Source organism: Microcebus murinus, chromosome 18 (genome assembly GCF_040939455.1).
Source record: "Microcebus murinus isolate Inina chromosome 18, M.murinus_Inina_mat1.0, whole genome shotgun sequence".
NCBI classification, from domain to species: Eukaryota; Metazoa; Chordata; class Mammalia; order Primates; family Cheirogaleidae; genus Microcebus; species Microcebus murinus.
In genome coordinates, this window is record NC_134121.1 from 16,587,278 (window position 1) to 16,609,366 (window position 22,089).

At 38.8% G+C, this 22,089-nt stretch overlaps 1 protein-coding gene across 1 annotated transcript in view; it reads right to left on the reverse strand.

Moving 5' to 3' along the window:
• Positions 1-22,089, reverse strand: part of UBE2G1 (ubiquitin conjugating enzyme E2 G1) — a 105,411-nt gene that overhangs the window by 30,205 nt on the left and 53,117 nt on the right. Inside the window, 1 exon segment of the mRNA XM_012779190.2 lies at positions 11,662-11,764. Coding sequence (XP_012634644.2) covers positions 11,662-11,764 — 103 coding nt within the window.

A 22,089-nucleotide genomic window follows, 5' to 3' on the forward strand; every position in this document is an offset into this window, starting at 1 on the left:
TGAGACAGAGTCTCACTTTGTTGCCCAGGCTAGAGTGAGTGCCGTGGCATCAGCCTAGCTCACAGCAACCTCAAACTCCTAGGCTTAAGCAATCCTACTGCCTCAGCCTCCCAAGTAGCTGGGACTACAGGCACGTGCCACCATGCCCGGCTAATTTTTATATATATATTAGTTGGCCAATTAATTTCTTTCTATTTTTTTATAGTAGAGACGGGGTCTCGCTCAGGCTGGTTATGAACTCCTGACCTTGAGCAATCCGCCGCCTCGGCCTCCCAGAGTGCTAGGATTACAAGCGTGAGCCACCGCCCGGCCTAGCCTTGGTATTAAATGTTGCCTCTAGTAGAAATACTCTTCTCCCTTTGTCTTCTGATCATAATTCAGTATTCAGCTTAAATGTTACTTCCAGAAAAATTTTATTTGCTTAACAATCTAAACTAACCAGTAGGTCCTTCTATCACATTGACCTCTCTTAATTTCTTTATTGCAACAGCACTTTGCAAATCTGATTCAAGACCTCAGAGCAAGGTCATATGATTGTGGTTGCTTCACATCAATGAGAAGTGGAATTCTCAGCTCATTAAATAGTTTTTCATTCATTGAAAAAATGTACATGAATTGTTAACCATAAACAAGTATTGATTTTTACTGCCTTTTCTGATCATAAAAGCAAGCTTGGGGGGGGGGGGGTCGCAAAGATTAAGTAAAGAAGAGAAGTAAGATCATTATTAACAAACACTTCTGAATACTTACGAAAGGCCACAGGATTCAGAGTATAAAAAGTCACTGATCTAGGCCGGGCGCGGTGGCTCACGCCTGTAATCCTAGCACTCTGGGAGGCCGAGGCGGGCGGATTGCTCAAGGTCAGGAGTTCAAAACCAGCCTGAGCGAGACCCCGTCTCTACCATAAAAATAGAAAGAAACTAATTGGCCAACTAATATATATAATATAAAAAATCAGCCGGGCATGGTGGCTCGTGCCTGTAGTCCCAGCTACTCGGGAGGCTGAGGCAGGAGGATTGCTTGAGCTCAGGAGTTTGAGGTTGCTGTGAGCTAGGCTGACGCCATGGCACTCACTCTAGCCTAGGCAAGAAAGCGAGACTCTGTCTCAAAAAAAAAAAAAAAAAAAAGTCACTGATCTTGATATTTGGTAAAAGCAACAGGGAAAAGATTTCAAAGGATTAAAGAATGGAGTGGTGAAGTACAAGCATACTATATAACAAACAGGACAATTTGTACAAGAAGTTTAACAGTTAAAAAAATGGTAACTAGATGGGGAAATAGTACAAATGAAGGGCTTTAAAAGAGGGGGGAAACCCTAATTTGTTTATAAGGAAATGGGAAAATGTTAGCAGAAAGACTAAAGACACCAGAAATAGAATAACCAAGAAATCAAACAGAAGTGGAAAGAAAATAAAGGTAGAAGTGGGTCTAACCATGCAAAAGAGAGAACATCCTTTCTTTTCCCACAGGAAGAAAAATAGATTAAGTGTAGTACAGATACTAGGGATAGAAAGCAAAAGAAATAACAAATTTTATGCCTGCCTCAGGGGCTTCCTTTCCATAATTTATGAGGTTATCTATTAAAGGGAAAAAACATGAAGACTTGAAGGAAACGGAGACTAGAATAGCTGTTGTGAAGAAAGCATTACACTGATAAGAGATAAACCTTTATCTTCTCAGCCTATGTTACCTAAACTGTGTAAGTTAGTGCCAAAACTGATCTTAGGACATATTAATTATATGGACTAGTCTTTCAAACAGGGGCTGCAAAAGCATATAATGAGTCACTAGCCAGTTTTTTGTTGTTGTTGTTATTTACAAAAATAGAATAGAAAGCATGGGGTTTATCACAAGTACTTTCAGTTGTATAAATCTATGTATGTGTTTCCATTCATTAATCTATATACACAAATGTATGCAGCCGCTCATGATGTAAAATATTTCTGATAATGAGTTTTGGTAAGAAAACAAACAAAGATAAAAAGCCACAAACATAGAAAGCAGATTGATTTCCTTCGGCTTTCCTGAGCCCTCTACAGCCAGCCTGCATCCTAATTACTCTAAAACAAGCTATGTCACATTACCTTGGCCTCCCCTAAAGTAAGACAGAAATAACGGGAAAGTATAATAGCATTTACCACAGAGTACTATTAGGAGGAGTAAATGAATTAACATACCTAAAGGTTCACATACAGCAAACATGCTAGCTATTTTTGAATATACTTGTTATCTCTCCTACTAGACTCTAAGTGTCTTTAGAACAAAATCTATGTCTAATATGCTCTTCCCACCCAAATATTTAGTACTTATTATATACTCATTAGATACCTGCTCACAAGAAGAGCGAACGACTACATGTATAATCAAATAAATGTGTCCACGGACCAGAAATAGAGCTGAAATGAAAAGTAGTGCGTGTATTAAAGATCTGTTGGGCAGCCGGGCGCGGTGGCTCACGCCTGTAATCCTAGCACTTTGGGAGGCCGAGGCGAGTGGATTGCTCAAGGTCAGGAGTTCGAAACCAGCCTGAGCAAGACCCCGTCTCTACCAAAAATAGAAATAAATTAATTGACCAACTAAAAATATATATACAAAAAATTAGTCAGGCATGGTGGCGCATGCCTGTAGTCCCAGCTACTTGGGAGGCTGAGGCAGTAGGATCGCTGAGCCCCGGAGATTGAGGTTGCTGTGAGCCAGGCTGATGCCACATCACTCACTCTAGCCTGGGCAACAAAGTGAGACTCTGTCTCAAAAAAAAAAAAAAAAAAACATCTGTTGGGCTGCAGAGACAGAAGCAGGCAATGACTGGGAACAGTCTGGTCCCTGTCTCATAATGGTGACTTTCAAATTTTCACGAGTGATGAATTAGGGGTGCAACAGCCAGAGCCAGGCTCACTGCCTGAATAAGTGTTCTGAGTGGGGTCCCCTTACTTGTAAAAGGAGGCTTTTAAAAAGTTACTGTTGCCGGGCGCGGTGGCTCACGCCTGTAATCCTAGCACTCTGGGAGGCTGAGGCGGGCGGATTGCTCGAGGTCAGGAGTTCGAAACCAGCCTGAGCAAGAGCGAGACCCCATCTCTACTATAAATAGAAAGAAATTAATTGGCCAACTAATATATATAGAAAATTAGCCAGGCATGGTGGTGCATGCCTGTAGTCCCAGCTACTTGGGAGGCTGAGGCAGCAGGATTGCTTGAGCCCAGGAGTTTGAGGTTGCTGTGAGCTAGGCTGATGCCACTGCACTCACTCTAGCCTGGGCAACAAGCGAGACTCTGTCTCAGAAAAAAAAAAAAAAAAGTTACTGTTGCCTAAGACTACAGCCTAACAGGGATCAGGGAGGTGAGAGGATACAGGCACAGTCTCATGACTGGGAACTGAAAAAAGCCACCGGTTATTTCTATGGCTGGACCTCTGTATCTTCAAAAGCACTAAAGAGTAGGATTCCCAAATCTCCATTATAAAACCTAGTTCTGGACTGTGGGCACAGGGGCCATGTGGAGACAACTGCTAAACCCTAGAAGGAAAGAAAAGTAGAAAACAAATAAATAGATAATCAAAAACAAAACAAATATAGAAAACAGCCAAGAATCTATATAAAAGGACAGCAAAGTAGCTGTCACAAAGCCCATGCACTTTATTCTACTGATAAGACTGTTTCTTAACGATATTAAGTTGACATCCCCTAGTCACTTAATTTTTATTAGTTAGATCTATTCAAAAGCTTCATAATAACTGACTGGAATCCTCATCATGGAAGACAACTGCCTTAGTCCTTCTAAATTATTTTCAATCATTAAAATACCAACCAAATTTAACTTAATAGAGTTGCCCTAAGGTTTTAAAGTGCAAAATTTTACTCTACTGGAAATGCCCTCTCCAATTCTGAATCAATCATGCTATTGCTTATGTTCTTGTGGGTTTTTTTCCTATCTGTGGACTCCTCACCTTCTATATATTTTACCTGTGGAAACACTACCCTTTTTTTTAATGCTTATATTGATAGTACCCAACTTGTGGGTGCAAGCTTCTAGCCAAATTTGCAAAGAGGAATCCAAAAACCCACAGGGAACAATAACACTGTGGAGCAGACATTAGTATGTCACATATTCTCTATTTTTCAAATACAGAAAGATGCTACTGTGGTGAGCAAAGGAATATTTATTTAAAAGTACCAATGGTGTCCAGTGCAGTAGCTCACACCTATAATCCTAGCACTCTAGGAGGCCGAGGAGGGAGGATTGCTTGCGCTGAGGAGTTCAAGACCAGCCTGAGCAAGAGTGAGACTCCCATCTCTACTAAAAATAGAAAAATTAGCAGGGTATGGTGGTATGCATCTGTAGTCCCAGCTACCGGGGAAGCTAAAGCTGGAGGATCGCTTGAGCCCAGGAGTTGGAGGTTGCAGTGAGCTATGATGACACCACTGCACTCTATCCAGGGTGATAGAACAAGAGTCTGTTTCTCAAAAAAGAAAAAAAAATGTTTCCTTCCATTATATATTCTCTTTATCACAGACATCAATACTAAGAGTATAGTTACTAGCATCTAACATGATATTAAAAGGAGGTATACGGCCGGGCCCAGTGGCTCACGCCTGTAATCCTAGCACTCTGGGAGGCCGAGGCAGGCGGATTGCTCGAGGTCAGGAGTTCAAAACCAGCCTGAGCAAGAGCGAGACCCCGTCTCTACCATAAATAGAAATTAATTGGCCAACTAATATATATATATATAAATATATAGAAAAAATTAGCCAGGCATGGTGGCACGTGCCTGTAGTAGCAGGAGGATCACTTGAGCCCACGAGTTTGAGGTTGCTGTGAGCTAGGCTGACGCCACGGCACTCACTCTAGCCTGGGCAACAAAGCGAGACTCTGTCTCAAAAAAAATAAAAATAAAAATAAAAGGAGGTATACAACCAACAGTTTCATATAATAAAACTTTTGGGAAATCAAGGCTTAGTTCAAGTTTCTTCCACGAGGATGAAATTTACTGTTTTTGTATTAAATTATAAAAACCTTACAAGGATTAGATCCTATCATTCTGCCACACTGATTTTATTTAAATGATACACTATGGCCGGGCGCAGTGGCTCACGCCTGTAATCCTAGCACTCTGGGAAGCCAAGGCGGGTGGATTGCTAGAGGTCAGGAGTTCGAAACCAGTCTGAGCAAGAGCGAGACCCCGTCTCTACTATAAATACAAAGAAATTAACTGGCCAACTAATATATATAAAAAAAAACATTAGCCGGACATGGTGGCACATGCCTATAGGCCCAGCTACTTAGGAGGCTGAAGCAGAAGGATTGCTTGAGCCCAGGAGTTTGAGGTTCTATGAGCTGGGCTGATGCCATGGCACTCACTATAGCCTGGGCAACAAAGTGAGACTCTGTCTCAAAAAAATAAAAAAGAAAAATAAAAAATAAATGATATGCTGTATGCTACCTTCTGAGATTTTCTTCAACATTGTTCTATTAGTCTATATCCCTGTTGGTGCCTCTTATTCATTCATTTTATCTGACATAATTCACAATTTATCCATTATTCTCATAAGATATTTCATTGTTTTCAATTTTTTACTATTACAAGTAATAGAACACTGAACATTTCTTAGGAATAGGGTTTTTACTCTAAAGTGGAATTAAGACCAAATTTAAGTACTATTTCTAAGCAATGCAGGCATTAGGTTCATTCTCTCCAGAATTTCATGACAGAACATATGGCTTGTGCCTCTAAGTCTTAAACGGGACTGTAAAAGAATTTTGTAACTATAATAGAATTTTGTAACTGTAAAAGAATGTTAATGAAAGAGTATTAGTTAGCTGACTCTTCATTATCTATAGCCACCAAAGTAAGGCAATACTACAAAACACATATATATAATCTAATAGCCCAAATTTTTCACACCATTGCCAGTGGTTGGAAACAAAGCATATTCCCTGAACAGACCGGCCACTGGTAATGAAGAAAAGGAAGTTAAAAATAAAAGGTCACTCATTAACACAAATTTATAAAGTTTATAATTATATGGTGATATCCAGGTCTCTTAAACTTTCTCTAAAAACCTACTGCCACTCCTGTCTCAATCTTTTATTTCTGTGGATGTTTGTGGTTATCCACACTGCTTGATTATCAGTCTGAAATACCAGATATACCATGTCAGTTTCAGAATGTACAATTTGCACAGTACTGCCTCAGGAATCTATTCTTAGCAGTACTAGAAAGATTCATTAGCGGACAGAATGGTAATAAAAATGTAATACTCTACAAGAATAAGTATAGGCCGGGCACGGTGGCTCACGCCTGTAATCCTAGCACTCTGGGAGGGCGAGGTGGGAGGATCGCTCAAGGTCAGGAGTTCAAAACCAGCCTGAACAAGAGTAAGACCTCGTCTCTACTAAAAACAGAAAGAAATTGGCCAACTAAAAATATATAGGCCGGGCGCTGTGGCTCACGCCTGTAATCCTAGCTCTTGGGAGGCCGAGGCGGGCGGATTGCTCAAGGTCAGGAGTTCAAAACCAGCCTGAGCGAGACCCCGTCTCTACTATAAATAGAAAGGAATTAATTGGCCAACTGATATATATATAAAAAATTAGCTGGGCATGGTGGCGCATGCCTGTAGTCCCAGCTATTCTGGAGGCTGAGGCAGAAGGATCACTCAAGCCCAGGAGTTTGAGGTTGCTGTGAGCTAGGCTGACGCCACGGCACTCACTCTAGCCTGGACAACAAAGTGAGACTCTGTCTCAAAAAAAAAAAAAAAAAAAAAATATATAGAAAAAATTAGCTGGACATGGTGGTGCATGCCTGTAGTCCCAGATACTCAGGAGGCTGAGGCAGAAAGATTACTTGAGCCCAGGAGTTTGAGGTTGCTGTGAGCTAGGCTGATGCCAAGGCACTCTAGCCCGGGCAATAGAGACTCTGTTTCAAAAAAAAAAGTATAATGACTAAATCAAATCTTGTGGCAAATATCAATCTCGAAGTAACACTTGAATATACCAGTTATTGATTACATAGATTGTGAAGAGTTCAGAGTGCCCTCTAGTGACTAAATGAAGGCTAATGATGCCACCATGAAATCTCACGCCAACTTTTTATAGAATTTTGACACAGCATTATTTCCATGATCTAGTTAGTGAAATGGTGAATTAATCACTTAGGTTTGTATGCTAAGACTATACTAACTTATTTTCAACCCTGTAATCTCCCTTCGCCTACTGTAAGCCTCTGCTTCCTTTCACAGGTAGGTATTTATACTTAAGGTCTAGCTATTCATTCCCAACAGCACTCTCCTAACTCCGAAATGGCCTCTCCTTTCTTCACTCCACTAAAATAACTATATGGACATCACTGACTTCCTTACTGTTAAGTCAACAAATAATTTTTTTCTTTTTTTTTGACAGAGTCTTGCTTTGTCACCCTGGGTAGGGTGCAGTGGCATCACCATAGCTCACTGTAACCTCAAACTCCACCTGCCTCAGCCTCCTGAGTAGCTTGGACTACAGAGTAGCTGAGACTACAAGTGACAGGCCTGTACCACCATGCCAGGTTAATTTTTCTATATTTAGAAGAGGCAGGGTCTCACTCTTGATTAGACTGGTCTTGAACTCCTGAGCTCAAGTAATCCTCCTGCCTTGGCCTCCCTGAATGCTAGGATTACAGGCATGAGCCACATGCCGGTCACAAATCCTTCTTAAGCATTCTATTAAGCACTTGATTTTTGATAGCATTTTAAAAGGCTTACTTCCATAAAACCTTTCCTCATCTCATTTTCCTTGTACCTTCCTAGCTTCTCTCCTTTGTCTTTCTCAGGGTTCTGCACTAGGCACATGCACTTTTCTCTATTCCCTGGGCAAAGGCTGCTGACTTTAGGAAGGCACAGTTGAGAAAGTGGCCACCAGTTGTCTCATCAGCAAGTACATGCTCCAGAGGAGCTGCCACAAATGCTGCTGCTATTCATATCTCAAATCAATAGCCTACACTTTTAAAAATGTATGCTAAAGCCCAGAAATGGGATTTTACTAGTGAATAGAATAGCCTGTTAATTACAACACTAAGTATTGAAAGTGATTTTCTTTGGTGAAGCTGGAAGTATACAAAATATAGTCATGCATCACTTAATAATAGGGATACATTCTGAGAACGCATCATCGGGCAATTTTATCCTTCTGCAACAATCATGGAATGTACTTACACAAAGCTAGAAGGTATAGCCTACATATCACACACCTAGATGGTACAGCTTATTGCTCCTAGGCTACAACCTGATAGAGCATGTTACTGCAGGCAACTGTAACACAGCGGTAAGGATATGTGTACATCAACATAAAAATGGTACAGTAAAATACTGCATAAAACATTACAAAATGGTACCCCTGTATAGGGTAGCTACTATGAATGGAGCTTGCAGGACTGGAAGTTGCTCTGGGTGAGTCAGCCTGAGTGATGACTGAATGTGAAGCCCCAGGACATTACTATACACTATTTAACACTGTCCACATTGTGTTAAATTCATTTTTAAAAACTTTTTTCTTTCTTCAAATTAACCTTAGCTTACTGTAAATTTTTTACTTTACAAAGTTTTAATTGTTTTTAACTTTTTGGCCTTTTTGTAACAACACTTAGCTTAAAATACAAACACATTTTACAGCTGCACAAAATATTTTCTTTCTTTATATCCTTGTACTATAAGCTTTTTTCCATTTTTATACTTTTTTAAGTTGTTTCTCAAAAACTAAGATATAGACACATACATATGTCTAGGCCTACATGGAGCCAGGATCATCAATAACACTATCTTCCACTTCCACATCTTGTTCCTCTGTCAGGTCTTCAGAGGCAATAACACACATGAAGGTGTCATCTCCTATGACAATAATGCCTTCTTCTGGATACCTCCTGAAGCTGTTTTACAGCTAACACACACACACACAGAAAACACACATGTAGAAAGGAGTGTACTATAAAATAATAATAAAAAGTATAGTAAATACATAAACCAGTAAAGATTGTTTATCATTATCAAGTGCTATATATGATTGTATGTACGGTACTTTCACAGAACTGGCAGCATAGGTTTGTTTATACAAGTATCAATCAAATAAATGCACTGTGCTACAATATTACAACAGCTACCATGTCATTTTGGTGATAGGAATTTTTCAGTTCCATTATAATCTTATAGGACAACTGGTATATATGTGGCCTGTTATTGACCAAAACATTGTTATAGAGTGCACAACTGTATATATGGACCAGCTAATAATATTTAAAGATACATACCACAACTGCATGAAAAAAGTATAAAAATTAAATGAGGCCTGTAGAGTTGGAGTTCGAGGCTGGATTCCTAACTAATGTTCCATATAGATATTGGTTTAGGAGAATTTTTCTTGTCATCTTGTACCTACTATAAGGATAGCTAGATTCTGTCACTGGAATGTCACCGTGTCTCTCCTAAGAAGGTGTTGTTGAAAAAACTGAAATATATAATCCCTAATGATGTGCAAAAAAAAAAAAAAAAGAAAAAACTGAAATAGACCTGAAAATCTTTAGGCTCATAGACAAAATTTTGGTCATTTGGAATGACCAAATTCAGTTATCTCAGTTTGCAAAACTTAACAATGCAAACATACTTCTAGGAAATACATAAGCAAAAATTCTGATTGGCAACAGTTATGACACAGCATAAATCCTTTTTTCAGACTATAAAAAATACGAACATCCATCTCTAAGGATAATTTAGTCATAAAAAAAAAAATAAAAAAAAAAAAAAAAAAAAAATACGAACATCCATACTATGGATCAATTTTGTATGCCTCCATGTGCCCTGGTATAGAAGTAGCTCTGAATTTTCTTTTCCATCAGCTGTTTTGAGGGAGAAAAGAGCTACTATTAAAAAAACTACTTGCCCATCACAAAAAAAATACCCTCTGACGCATCCAAATCCTTGCTCACGTAGTACCATCGAGGATCAAGACTGAGTGAGGGGCCGGGCGCAGTGGCTCACGCCTGTAATCCTAGCTCTCTGGGAGGCCGAGGCGGGCGGATTGCTCGAGGTCAGGAGTTCGAAACCAGCCTGAGCAAGAGCGAGACCCCGTCTCTACTATAAATAGAAAGAAATTAATTGGCCAACTAATATATATAGAAAAAACTAGCCGGGCATGGTGGCGCATGCCTGTAGTCCCAGCTACTTGGGAGGCTGAGGCAGGAGGATTGCTTGAGCCCAGGAGTGTGAGGTTGCTATGAGCTAGGCTGACGCCACGGCACTCACTCTAGCCTGGGCAACAAAGCGAGACTCTGTCTCAAAAAAAAAAAAAAAAAAAAAAAAGACTGAGTGAGGAAATATAGTACTGAAGAAACTCAGATCTAGATCTGTCGGTGTCACTCAGTTGTCTGGCTTTGAGAAGCTCGCTTCATTTTTTTTCCCTACTACCTCATAAAAAGCATGGAAACTTGCACCAGGCACCAATATCAGAAGTCTTGATGCATCTTAAAAATCAATAAATACTAGTAAATTTAAGTTAGTCTGCAAACAGAGCAGAAAATAAGACTGTGGCCTCTGAATCTAGAAATGTATTACATGAAATATTAAAGAAATTCTATTGCTGTCTGATACCATTACCTTCTTCTCTTATAGTCAGTTAATACATTATTTGATACCCTAAGAATAATTTTTATAAATTAGGACAAAGTGACAATTAGTTCATTTTAGGGTCAGAACACCTTAATTCTGATCAATATTCTGCAGAGACCCAATGACAGAACCACTAAGGTAGAGGATCTTAAAAGTTCTCTCTAGTCTTAAGACACTGACGTGTACAATATGTTCTCTATGACAATGTCCTAGAAAAATGTAATCCTATACTTTAGTAAATTGATCAAGGAATGGTAAACTCTGCTCCTAAAAATTACGACATTCCCTTTGGGGATCAAGGCACAGTACGCACAAGAGAAGGAAAGAAAAACTTTTTTTTTTTTTCTTCTGAGACAGACTCTCACTTTGTTGCCCAGGCTAGAGTGAGTGCCGTGGCGTCAGTCTAGCTCACAGCAACCTCAAACTCCTGGGCTCAAGCAATCCTCCTGCCTCAGCCTCCTGAGTAGCTTGGGACTACAGGCATGCGCCACTATGCCCGGCTAATTTTATCTATATATATTAGTTGACCAATTAATTTCTTTCTATTTATAGTAGAGACGGGGTCTCACTCTTGCTCAGGTTGGTTTCAAACTCCTGAGCTCAAATGATCCACCCGCCTCGGCCTCCCAGAAAGCTAGGATTACAGGCATGAGCCACCGCACCCGGCCAAGAAAAACATTTTAATACAAGTTTTTCTTCTTTCCCCAATCTTGCCAAAATTAATCTCCTAATTTCTGGAATACAAGTTAAAAATATATTATTTATATTTAACCTCACCATAAAGATAGCTTTTCTATAATAAACTTATTCTAGGTATAGAAAATATCTGAATTTCTGAAACTATAGTATATTTTAAAAAGCAACTTCAAGCAGAACACAAAAACCTTAAAAATGATCAAATTCTGTATAAATGATGCTAAACATTGGTATTTCACATGCTCCTTAAAAAGTAATATCATTTCTATTTGCCAAAAACGTTTTAATTCCAATTAATTAAAAGAGCTCCACTGTGAAGATGTCAGTTCCATTATACTTACTAAAGTGTATCTGGGGGACCAATAATAAGGACTTCCCATCGGTAGAGATCATTGTCATCTATTAAACCTGCCGAAAAGCCTTCCACTGGATTTTTGTTGAGTTCTGTAGAAAAAGAATAGTTTGATCAGTACTTTTAAGCACATAATTTTCACCCACTAGATACATTATAGAACTTGAGCACATTCTGTCATAAAGTCTAAACCATTATATGGATATACCTTTCCAGGCAAAATGCTACCTGATGGCCAAAACATTTCCATTTCTGTAGTATAAGGAAGCCATATGGTACTTACACCCTGGTGTCTAAGCCAGGATCTTACCATTCTAGACAGCCCTACAGAGGTCTTTCAAGAGAGCTTGTTAAAATGCAGATATCCAGGCCCATAACCCAGAGATTCTGGTTCAAAAAGAACTAGAAATCAAATCAAGAAAGTTAATTCTTATGCTGTGGTCTTTAGGGTATACTTTCAGAAACAGTAACTTTTCATTGGAGTTTACTGAGCATAACTGACTTTCATTTATATTGACATCTGTATATCTATTTTACATGTTCCCTATAGTCACAGGATGGGGACAGTCTACAGCTGTTGTTCTTATATGATCACACTCTGAGCACAAGGACAGCAGGAGCCCCATCTGTCCTGTCTGTGTGTACTGACCCCTCTGCCGGCCATGGCTTCCAGCACAGAGGAGTAGCTAAAGAAAACAAGCTAGAGCCTACAAGGAATGTCTGTGGTATCATGAGGTTCATCTCTTATAAAGAAAGTGCTCTGGTATGGAGAAAGGAAGACCAGGATGGGGGGCAAGAACAGAGGCAAGGAACTAGTAAAGGTGGGGGCCACACAGGCCAAGAGGAGATCTTAGGGAGTAGGTAAGGAGGGGTGCAGAGCCCAAAGTTTCCAGAGATATAGGGCTTAATAAAGTTATCAAATGTTTAACCTGCCAAGAGCTGAGCACTGATTAGCTCAAATAGAGAAGTGGGGACAAAGGACATGCAAGAAGAAAATGTTTCTGAAAGGACTTGGTGAGAATCTAAACAGGTACGCAATTCTCATATAATACCTGCCATCATCCGCAAGAAGCTCCATCTAATGATGAAAGTAAGAATAATATAACTCAGAGTGCTATAAAAGACTGAGCGAAGTATGTTGGTAATTGAGAAGATTAAATTTTGTTGAAGGATCAGAGATGGTATCATTTCAACAAGTAAGAGTTAACATCCCAACATACCAATAAACATGCAGAAAGCAGATAGTAAACGTTTATATATAAACATAAAAACTTTCCTCAAAATTTGAGGGGAGATTTTTATAAGTCTAATATTTTTGCCTACCAGGCAAAATAGACTTTTATAAGTAATTATTAATAAAATCAGCGGTAGTGTATTTCAAAACACAAGAAATGTATTTTTACTTTTTCTTTAAGAGACAGTATCTCACTCTGTGGCCTAGGCTGGAGTGCAGTGGCATGATCATAGCTCACTGTAACCTCAAACTCCTGGGCTTAAGCGAGTCTGCCAGCTCAGCCTCCCAAGCAGCTAGAACTACGGGCACACCCAGCTAATTTTTATTTTTTTATTATTTTATTTTATTTTTTGTAGAGACGGAGTTTTGCTAAGTGTTGCCCAGGCTAGTCTTGAACTCCTGGCCTCAAGCAATGCTCCCAAAGTGCTGAGATCACAGGCATGAGCTGCCATGCCCATCCTATTTTTAACTATTCTAAAATACATTAAAAAGATATTAAAGGGGAGGAAGTGGAGAGAAAAAAATTAAAAATAAATGATATTAAAACAAAAAAGGAATTCCATTTTTATTTTGTTATTTGTTCATGCATGTAGGAGTGTCGACTATGTTGCAGACATACAAATGCAGTGTGGCAGTTATTTTCTACATGAGTTACCTCGCTTCCAACCTTTTCTAGATAAATACTACTGTATTACTCAGGTCATTTTCTCCAACACTGTACAAAAGAGTCTTGTGAAAGATTCTATCTTATAATTTATCCAGAAATCATCTAGCTGTTGCATTTTCCATCATAGGTCCTGTGGAGCTTTATGACCATAGATGGGTAAGCTTTGAAATCAGTATATATGGTCAAAATTACCACTGAAAATTTCCTTACACTTTTCAAAAAGTTATCATTACTTCTCACTTTTGTCCAGACAACTTAAGTTCTTAAAACTTTTTACACATTCTTTCGATGATCTTCCTCTACAGTCATAATTATGTCCTTTGCTTATTCCACATAAGTGATGCAAAAGCATTGTTGACGAATGTCCCACATCTCACTTTTGTTACAGGTTTTGCCCCTATTGTGGATTCTTTTAGGACTAGATGTGTTAATACCTAACAGGTTTAATCGAACTATAGTGGCAGACATTACCATACCTCATGTTGTTTCCTTCAAGGTCCAGTTCAAGTATTATCTCCTTGCATGTGGTCTTCCTAAATAATTTATCAAATAATCTTCTTTTGATTTTGCTAAATTCCTATTAATTATACTTTTGTCTGTCCTGCCTCATCTGGCACTTGACTATCATTAGTTCCTGATACCCAGAGGAATATAAAGGTAATAAAAGAATGTACAGTAAATGCTCCAATAGCACAGCAATCTGGGGGAACACAAAAGGACACATAGCATAATCATGAAAACTCAGCAAAGGCTCCAAAAAGAAAAGAAATAAGACAAAGAATTGGGGGGGGTGATTGAAGAGGGGTTGGTTAATGAATACAAATAAACAGTTTGACAGACAAGACCCAGTGTTTGCTAGATCAGTGGGGTGACTGTAGTTTATAACAATATATTGTAAATTTCAAAATAACTAGAAAAGAATTTGAATGTTCCTAACATAAAAATAAACATTTAAGAGAACAGATATCCCAATTACACTGATTTGATCTTTACAAAGTGTTATGAATCTATTAAATGATCACATGTAGCCCCACAAATATGTACATCTATTTTTTTTCTTTATTTACCTGCAGAAAATGGAAGTACATCTATTATGTGTCAACAAAACTAAAATTTAAAATATATTTTTTAAAAAGACAAAGAATTTGGGTAGGGGGACTAAGGTTTAGACAGAGGACCAGGTCAAAATCTTGAAATATGGAGATCAGTATATGACTAGAACAGAGGGTGGGGGGCAGTGAAATTAGACAGAATGTCAGAAGCTAGACAGCAATGGGCCTCTGTAAGCCAAGTAAGTCTGGACTTTATCCAGAGAGCAGTGGTAAGCCTTTGAAGGGCTGTTCCCTTTTTTTTTTTTTTTTTTTTTTCCAAAAACAATAGGGTGACCTCATGAGATTTACATTTGTGGAAAACCAATCTTACAGTATGTGGAAGATTACATAAATAAGGCTTTGGTAAGGACAAAGAAACCCAAAAGAAAGCTATTACAGTAATCCTGAAAAGCATACCTCAAGTATTTGGTAGTAGAAACAATACATAGAAACACGGGTATTTGGGAGATAGAATCTAATCAATCAAATGTTGTGTAAGGGTTAAAGTAGTAAGTCAAAAATGACATACAATTCTTCAAAAACTTGAATGCAAAGTTACCAAAAGACTCAACAATTCCACTCCTACCCAAGAGAAATGATATCATCCATCCACACAGAAAGTTGTACATAAATGTTTGCAGCAGCATTAGTCATAAAAGCCAAAAGGTAGAAAGAACTCAAATGTTCATTAACAAATGAATAGACATAGACAAATTGCAGTATATACATATAATGGAATATTATTCGGCTATAAAAAGAAATGAAGTACTAATGCATGCTACAACTGGATGAGCCTTGAAAATATCAGACTAAATTAAGGAAGCTAGACACATAAGGTCACACATGACTTCTTTTATATGATATATCCAGAGAGACAGAAAGTAAATTAGAGGTTACCAATGGATGGGGGGGAGGGAGAAATGAGGCATGATTACTTAATGGGTTTTGGGAGTGGTTAATGGGGTAATGAAAAAGTTATGAAACTACAGAGAGCTGGTGGTTGCACAATATTGTGAATATACCAAATAGCACTGAATGGTACGCTTTAACATGGCTGACTGTATGTGAATTTTACCTTTATTTTTAAAAATGACACACAGGTTTCTGCGCAGGGGTGGGAATCAGTTCATGCACTGAAATGAGAAATATAAGAGGAGGTACTGGTTTGAGGGGTCAGGGGAAGGAATGGTGATAGATTTAGTTTTAAGAGCCTATGGAACATAATTACATTGTTTTAAAAAGAAATATTTGAGCTAGAGACTTTGGGCTTATCCAAATATGCTTCATAACTGACGTCATAAGATTGATGGCATCACACAAGGATAATCGTTAAGTATAAACTGCAGAGGACATAACTGAATGAATTCTAGAAAATACCAACATTTGGGGGATAAAATAGGAGGCTGTACAAGTGACTGAGAAGGGTAAGCCAGGGATGTAAGAAGAAAATCTGAGGAAAATTATAACAAAGAAGCCAAAGGCAATGCACTTCAAGGAGAATGTACCCACCAATGACAAATACACACTGCTCAGGAAACAGGTGATCTAAATTCAGTCCACTGGGCTCAGTACAAAGGCCATGGATGCCCTTGGAATAACTAGTTTAGGAGTAACGGTGAGGCTGAATCCATGCAGGCAACACTGAGTTGACAGAAAGAAGGTGACGTGGAAAAATCCAAGCAGAAATTTCTAAAGTCTGATGATGGGTAGAAAAGTCTAGTAGCCACAGGTAGATGAAATTCAATCAAGTTTTTTAAAAAGAAAAAGCTGGAAGATGTGGAAACATTCTATCTGCATTAAATGTTGATATGGATACCTCACACTAAATTCAAATCCAGATGGATTACAGAAATAAACAGATATAAAACCTAACTAAAAGAAAATTTATGGTTTTTAAAATAATCTTGAGTGGAGGTGGCCTTCCTAAGCAGGACACAAAACTCAGCAGTGAAATTACACTACACAAAATATTTTAAGTGCAGTACAGCAATAAAGTCTAAATACAAATGACAGCGTGGGAGAGAATATTTGCAACATTATAGTTAAAAGTCTGATATCTAATAATACAAATAGAACACCTGTCAATCAATAGAAGGAGGAAACAGGCAAAGGATACAAATAAGCAAAGGAGGGGGGGGAGATAGAAATAGCTGAGGAACATGAAAGCCTCACCAGTTAAAGACAAATACTTAACCCAAGAAGTGCCCATGCTTAGGTTTCTACTTATATTCCTAACGTATTAGATAGGAGTTTTGAATGTGACCAAGATGAAGATACATCTTTTCTGAATGCTTCCTGGAAACACAATTAAGAGTTGGAAGGCCGGGCGCTGTGGCTCACGCCTGTAATCCTAGCTCTTGGGAGGCCGAGGCGGGCGGATTGCTCAAGGTCAGGAGTTCAAAACCAGCCTGAGCAAGAGCGAGACCCCGTCTCTACTATAAATAGAAACAAATTAATTGGCCAACTGATATATATATATAAAAATTAGCCGGGCATGGTGGCGCATGCCTGTAGTCCCAGCTACTCGGGAGGCTGAGGCAGGAGGATCGCTTGAGCCCAGGAGTTTGAGGTTGCTGTGAGCTAGGCTGACGCCACGGCACTCACTCTAGCCTGGACAACAAAGTGAGACTCTGTCTCAAAAAAAAAAAAAAAAAAAAAAAAGAGTTGGAAAGGCCTATGTTGCACAAAAATCATGAATGCTGCCGGGCGCGGTGGCTCACGCCTGTAATCCTAGCTCTCTGGGAGGCCGAGGCGGGTGGATTGCTCGAGGTCAGGAGTTCGAAACCAGCCTGAGCAAGAGCGAGACCCCGTCTCTACTATAAATAGAAAGAAATTAATTGGCCAACTAATATATACAAAAAATTAGCCGGGCATGGTGGCACATGCCTGTAGTCCCAGCTACTTGGGAGGCTGAGGCAGGAGGATCCCTTGAGCCCAGGAGTTTGAGGTTGCTGTGAGCTAGGCTGACGCCACGGCACTCACTCTAGCCTGGGCAACAAAGCGAGACTCTGTCTCAAAAAAAAAAAAAAAAATCATGAATGCTAAAACACATAAAACTAACCAATAGTATTAGAAATCAGGACAATAATTTTTTTCTTTTTCTTTCTTTTTTTCTCCTTTTGAGGGAGAAGTAAGAGCAGTTATCAGGGAGGAGATATGAAATGGCCTTCTGAGGTGCTAGTAATGGCATGCCGTACATGACATTTACGCACATTTATGTTAAGAAAAAAGTGAATATACTTTTTCTGTGTATGTTATAGTGTGATTTTTAAAACTCAGTAAATCCTGGAGGATCACATGAATGTCAAATTATGCATGCATGCCAAGAATCTGGAAATCACCGTGGGCCAGAGTGGTCTACAAACCATGAATAAAAAGGAAACCAAGACAAGGAAATATCCTTGACCATGATTTAGATAAGTAATGAGCAAACTTGCTAAGATAGAGTCAATACCAAGAACAAGACTACAAAGAATGGGGAGAGCACATGGAAAGTAAAAACTGTATATTCCTGGAATTATCAATATGAATTCATGACATAGCTTTAAAATACATGTATTTCTTAGCTCTGTCGACTGAAAAGGTCTCGAAAAAATGACCAACCCAATAGCAGTGAGCATCCCTAGTGCCCAGAATATGGTCTCCAAATATGAATTTACCACTAAAAGGGACCAGGGCTCTTCAGAGAAATGGCAAATTTCAGGTCTAGAGCAAGAAATGCTTTGAAGCCATCCCATACATAACAGATAAAAAGGAAGCTATCAAATAATACTATGGTCTGGTTGAAAGGACTCAAAAGCCAACTGCAGAGGCTCCCAGTAGCCAAATATGGGACAAAAGATGTCTTCAGTGATCCATGAATAAATAAAAAAAAAAAAAAAACAAATATGGGACAATTAGAGCATCAATAATGTTTAATAACCACAAAGGATTGAAACATAAACATTTAAGTCTATGAGTTTGTAACAGTAATATCAAAAACAAAAACTAATTGGTCACCATTACAGGATACTAGTAAACCATTTTCTTATTTTAAAAAGCAGAAGAATCAACACTTAGTGTTTCTTCTCTGTAGAAATTATATAATCAAGTAACCAAATGGTAATCACTACTTGATCAAATGAAGTTTCTTTCTATAAAAATTCTACAGCTAAGAAATGGAAAATAATCAAAATGTTGCCTTTCTGTCATTTTAATCAGTTTATAAGACAAACAGCCAGACATTATGTGTCTCCCAATAAAAGAACAAGCCACCACTCATGAAGTAATCTCACCTGACAAACCTGAACCTGTTCAAACCCCTAGACACAATAACCAATTTTACAAAAACAAAGAGAAATATGTTTAAGGACATCCCTGGGACACAATTAGAAAAATCTACTCTGGGAAACTCTAAAGGACAAGACTTGGAATCTTCAGCAAATATACTACAAGGAGAACAGAAGGGAAAACTTCTCAGTTTTAAAAAATTCAAACACATTAAAAGTTTATGACATTTATGACACAAATGAAAATTTGAAGACTAGATATTAGGTAATATTAAGAAATTATTAACATTTAATTTAATTTTATTTTTTTGAGACAAAGTCTCACTTTGTTGCCCAGGCTAGAGTGCTGTGGCATCAGCCTAGCTCACAGCAACCTCAAACTCCTGGGCTCAGGCGATCCTCCTCCTGCCTTAGCCTCCTGAGTAGCTGGGACTACACGCATGCGCCACCATGCCCAGCTAATTTTTTTTATAAATTTTTAGTTGGCCAATTAATTTCCTTCTATTTTTAGTAGAGACAGGGTCTCACTCTTGCTCAGGCTGGTTTCGAACTCCTGACCTTGAGTTATCCCCCTGCCCTGGCCTTCCAGAGTGCTAGGATTACAGGTGTGAGCCAAGAAATTATTAACATTTTAAAATGTGGTGGTAATGGTATTGTGCTGGGGTTTTTTTTCCTCCCATTTTTTTAGAGATACATATTGAAATGTGTGCATACAAATGGTCATGTTTAGGATATGATTTACAATTGTAAGGGAGAGGGATAGAGACAGATGAAACAAGATTTGCCAGGACCTAATAACTGTTGAGGCTTGGTGAGTACATGGAGGCTCATTATACCAATCTGTCTATTTTGACATTATTATATGCTTAAATGTTTTCTCAATAAAAGCTTAACAATGAAAAACAGTTTAATATAGTCTAAAATTATGTTTTTCAGTATTCTGTCCAACATTATGTGAAAATAAGCTTTCACTGAGCTTCAGCAAAATACAAGGTCTCAGAATAATGACAAAGACCCAACTATATGTCACCTTATACTTGACTATTAAGGAAATAAGTTACTTTAATTATAAATATATTTTGCCAAGATTAATCATTGACTAGGTCTAACTGCTACAAAACCAAATACAAACCTAGGTTTATAGTCTAGTACTGATTTTCCTTTGAGTCTCAGTGGTTGTGGTCTCCTACTTCAGAGAATATGCATTTCTGTCCAAGTTTATTTATATAACACAGAGTTGGTTACAAGGTGAGTTTCTGTAAAGTGACTATTTTTACATTAGGCTTCGCTTAGAACTTTTAAGATCATAGATAGAACCTTTTATCCAAACATTACCTAATTACTCCTAAGCATTAAGATGGTTTGCCAAAAAAACTTTGACCTAACTATCAGAGGAATAAATTGCCATATTACCTTAAAACATAAAAACTGCCACAAACCTAGTCACTGACAAACATTCCTTTCTTTAAACCTTCCATTGCTTAATCAGTATTGAAAAAAAGTAGTATCAGTAAACAATTGCAAAGTTCATTTTATTGTCTCTAGTTATTCAAAGATTTATCATTTTAATCATCTTTATAGATTCTGGTAAACCTTTAAAAGTTTGCTTAAAATAAGAATTTTTCTAGCCAATTTCCTAATCAAAAACATTTTCAACCCAGATAAATTTCTTTCACTGTGCTTCAAAAACATAAGGAAAATGAAGTAGATGAGCAAAACAGGTCGAGATCCTATCTTACAATGATTTTGTCAATATTCCGAAAGGATTTGCTTAGCAGAATTCTGGACCACATTCCTAAAATAACACTCTGCTTAACGACATTCTGCAATGTTTCACCTTCCTTATATCCTCTCCAAACACTTGTCTAAGGGTTCTTCAATATTAAGTATAGAGTATGTTGTTATTTGTGCTTAAATTAAATACAGTAGCATCGGCTTACATCTCTGCCACGATTTGCTGCAGCAGGAATTTCTCAAGTACAGAAATTGTTATGCCCTAACACTATAATCTATAGTCTTACATAAATATCAACTACTTTGATCTCGTCTATTTTTTTTTGTTTGTTTGTTTTTTTTTTTTTTTTTGAGACAGAGTCTCGCTTTGTTGCCCAGGCTACAGTGAGTGCCATGGCGTCAGCCTAGCTCACAGCAACCTCAAACTCCTGGCTCAAGCAATCCTCCTGCCTCAGCCTCCCGAGTAGCTGGGACTACAGGCATGAGCCACCATGCCCGGCTAATTTTTTCTATATATATTAGTTGGCCAATTAGTTTCTTTCTATTTATAGTAGAGACAGGGTCTCGCTCTTGCTCAGGCTGGTTTCGAACTCCTGACCTCGAGCAATCCGCCCGCCTCAGCCTCCCAGAGAGCTAGGATTACAGGCGTGAGCCACCGCGCCCGGCCTCGCCTATTTTTTAGAAATAAATTGGGGTTATTAAGAATAAACTGGCCGGGCGCGGTGGCTCACGCCTGTAATCCTAGCTCTTGGGAGGCCGAGGCGGGCGGATTGCTCAAGGTCAGGAGTTCAAAACCAGCCTGAGCAAGAGCGAGACCCCGTCTCTACTATAAATAGAAAGAAATTAATTGGCCAACTGATATATATATAAAAAATTAGCCGGGCATGGTGGCGCATGCCTGTAGTCCCAGCTACTCGGGAGGCTGAGGCAAAAGGATCGGAGGCTGAGGCAAAAGGATCGCTCGAGCCCAGGAGATTGAGGTTGCTGTGAGCTAGGCTGACGCCACGGCACTCACTCTAGCCTGGGCAACAAAGCGAGACTCTGTCTCAAAAAAAAAAAAAAAAAAAAAAGAATAAACTGACAGGCCAGGCGTTGTGGCTTACGCCTGTAATCCTAGCACTCTGGGAGACCAAGGCGGGTGGATAGCTCAAGGCCAGGAGTTCGAGACTAGCCTGAGCAAGAACAAGACCCCGTCTCTACTATAAATGGAAAGAAATTAATTGGCCAACTAATATATATAGAAAAAATTAGCCGGGCATGGTGGCACATGCCTGTAGTCCCAGCTACTCGGGAGGTTGAGGCAGGAGGATTGCTTGAGCCCAGGAGTTTGAGGTTGCTGTGAGCTAGGCTGATGCCACGGCACTCACTCTAGCCTGGGCAAAAAAGCGAGACTGTCTCCAAAAAAAAAAAAAAAAAAAGAAAG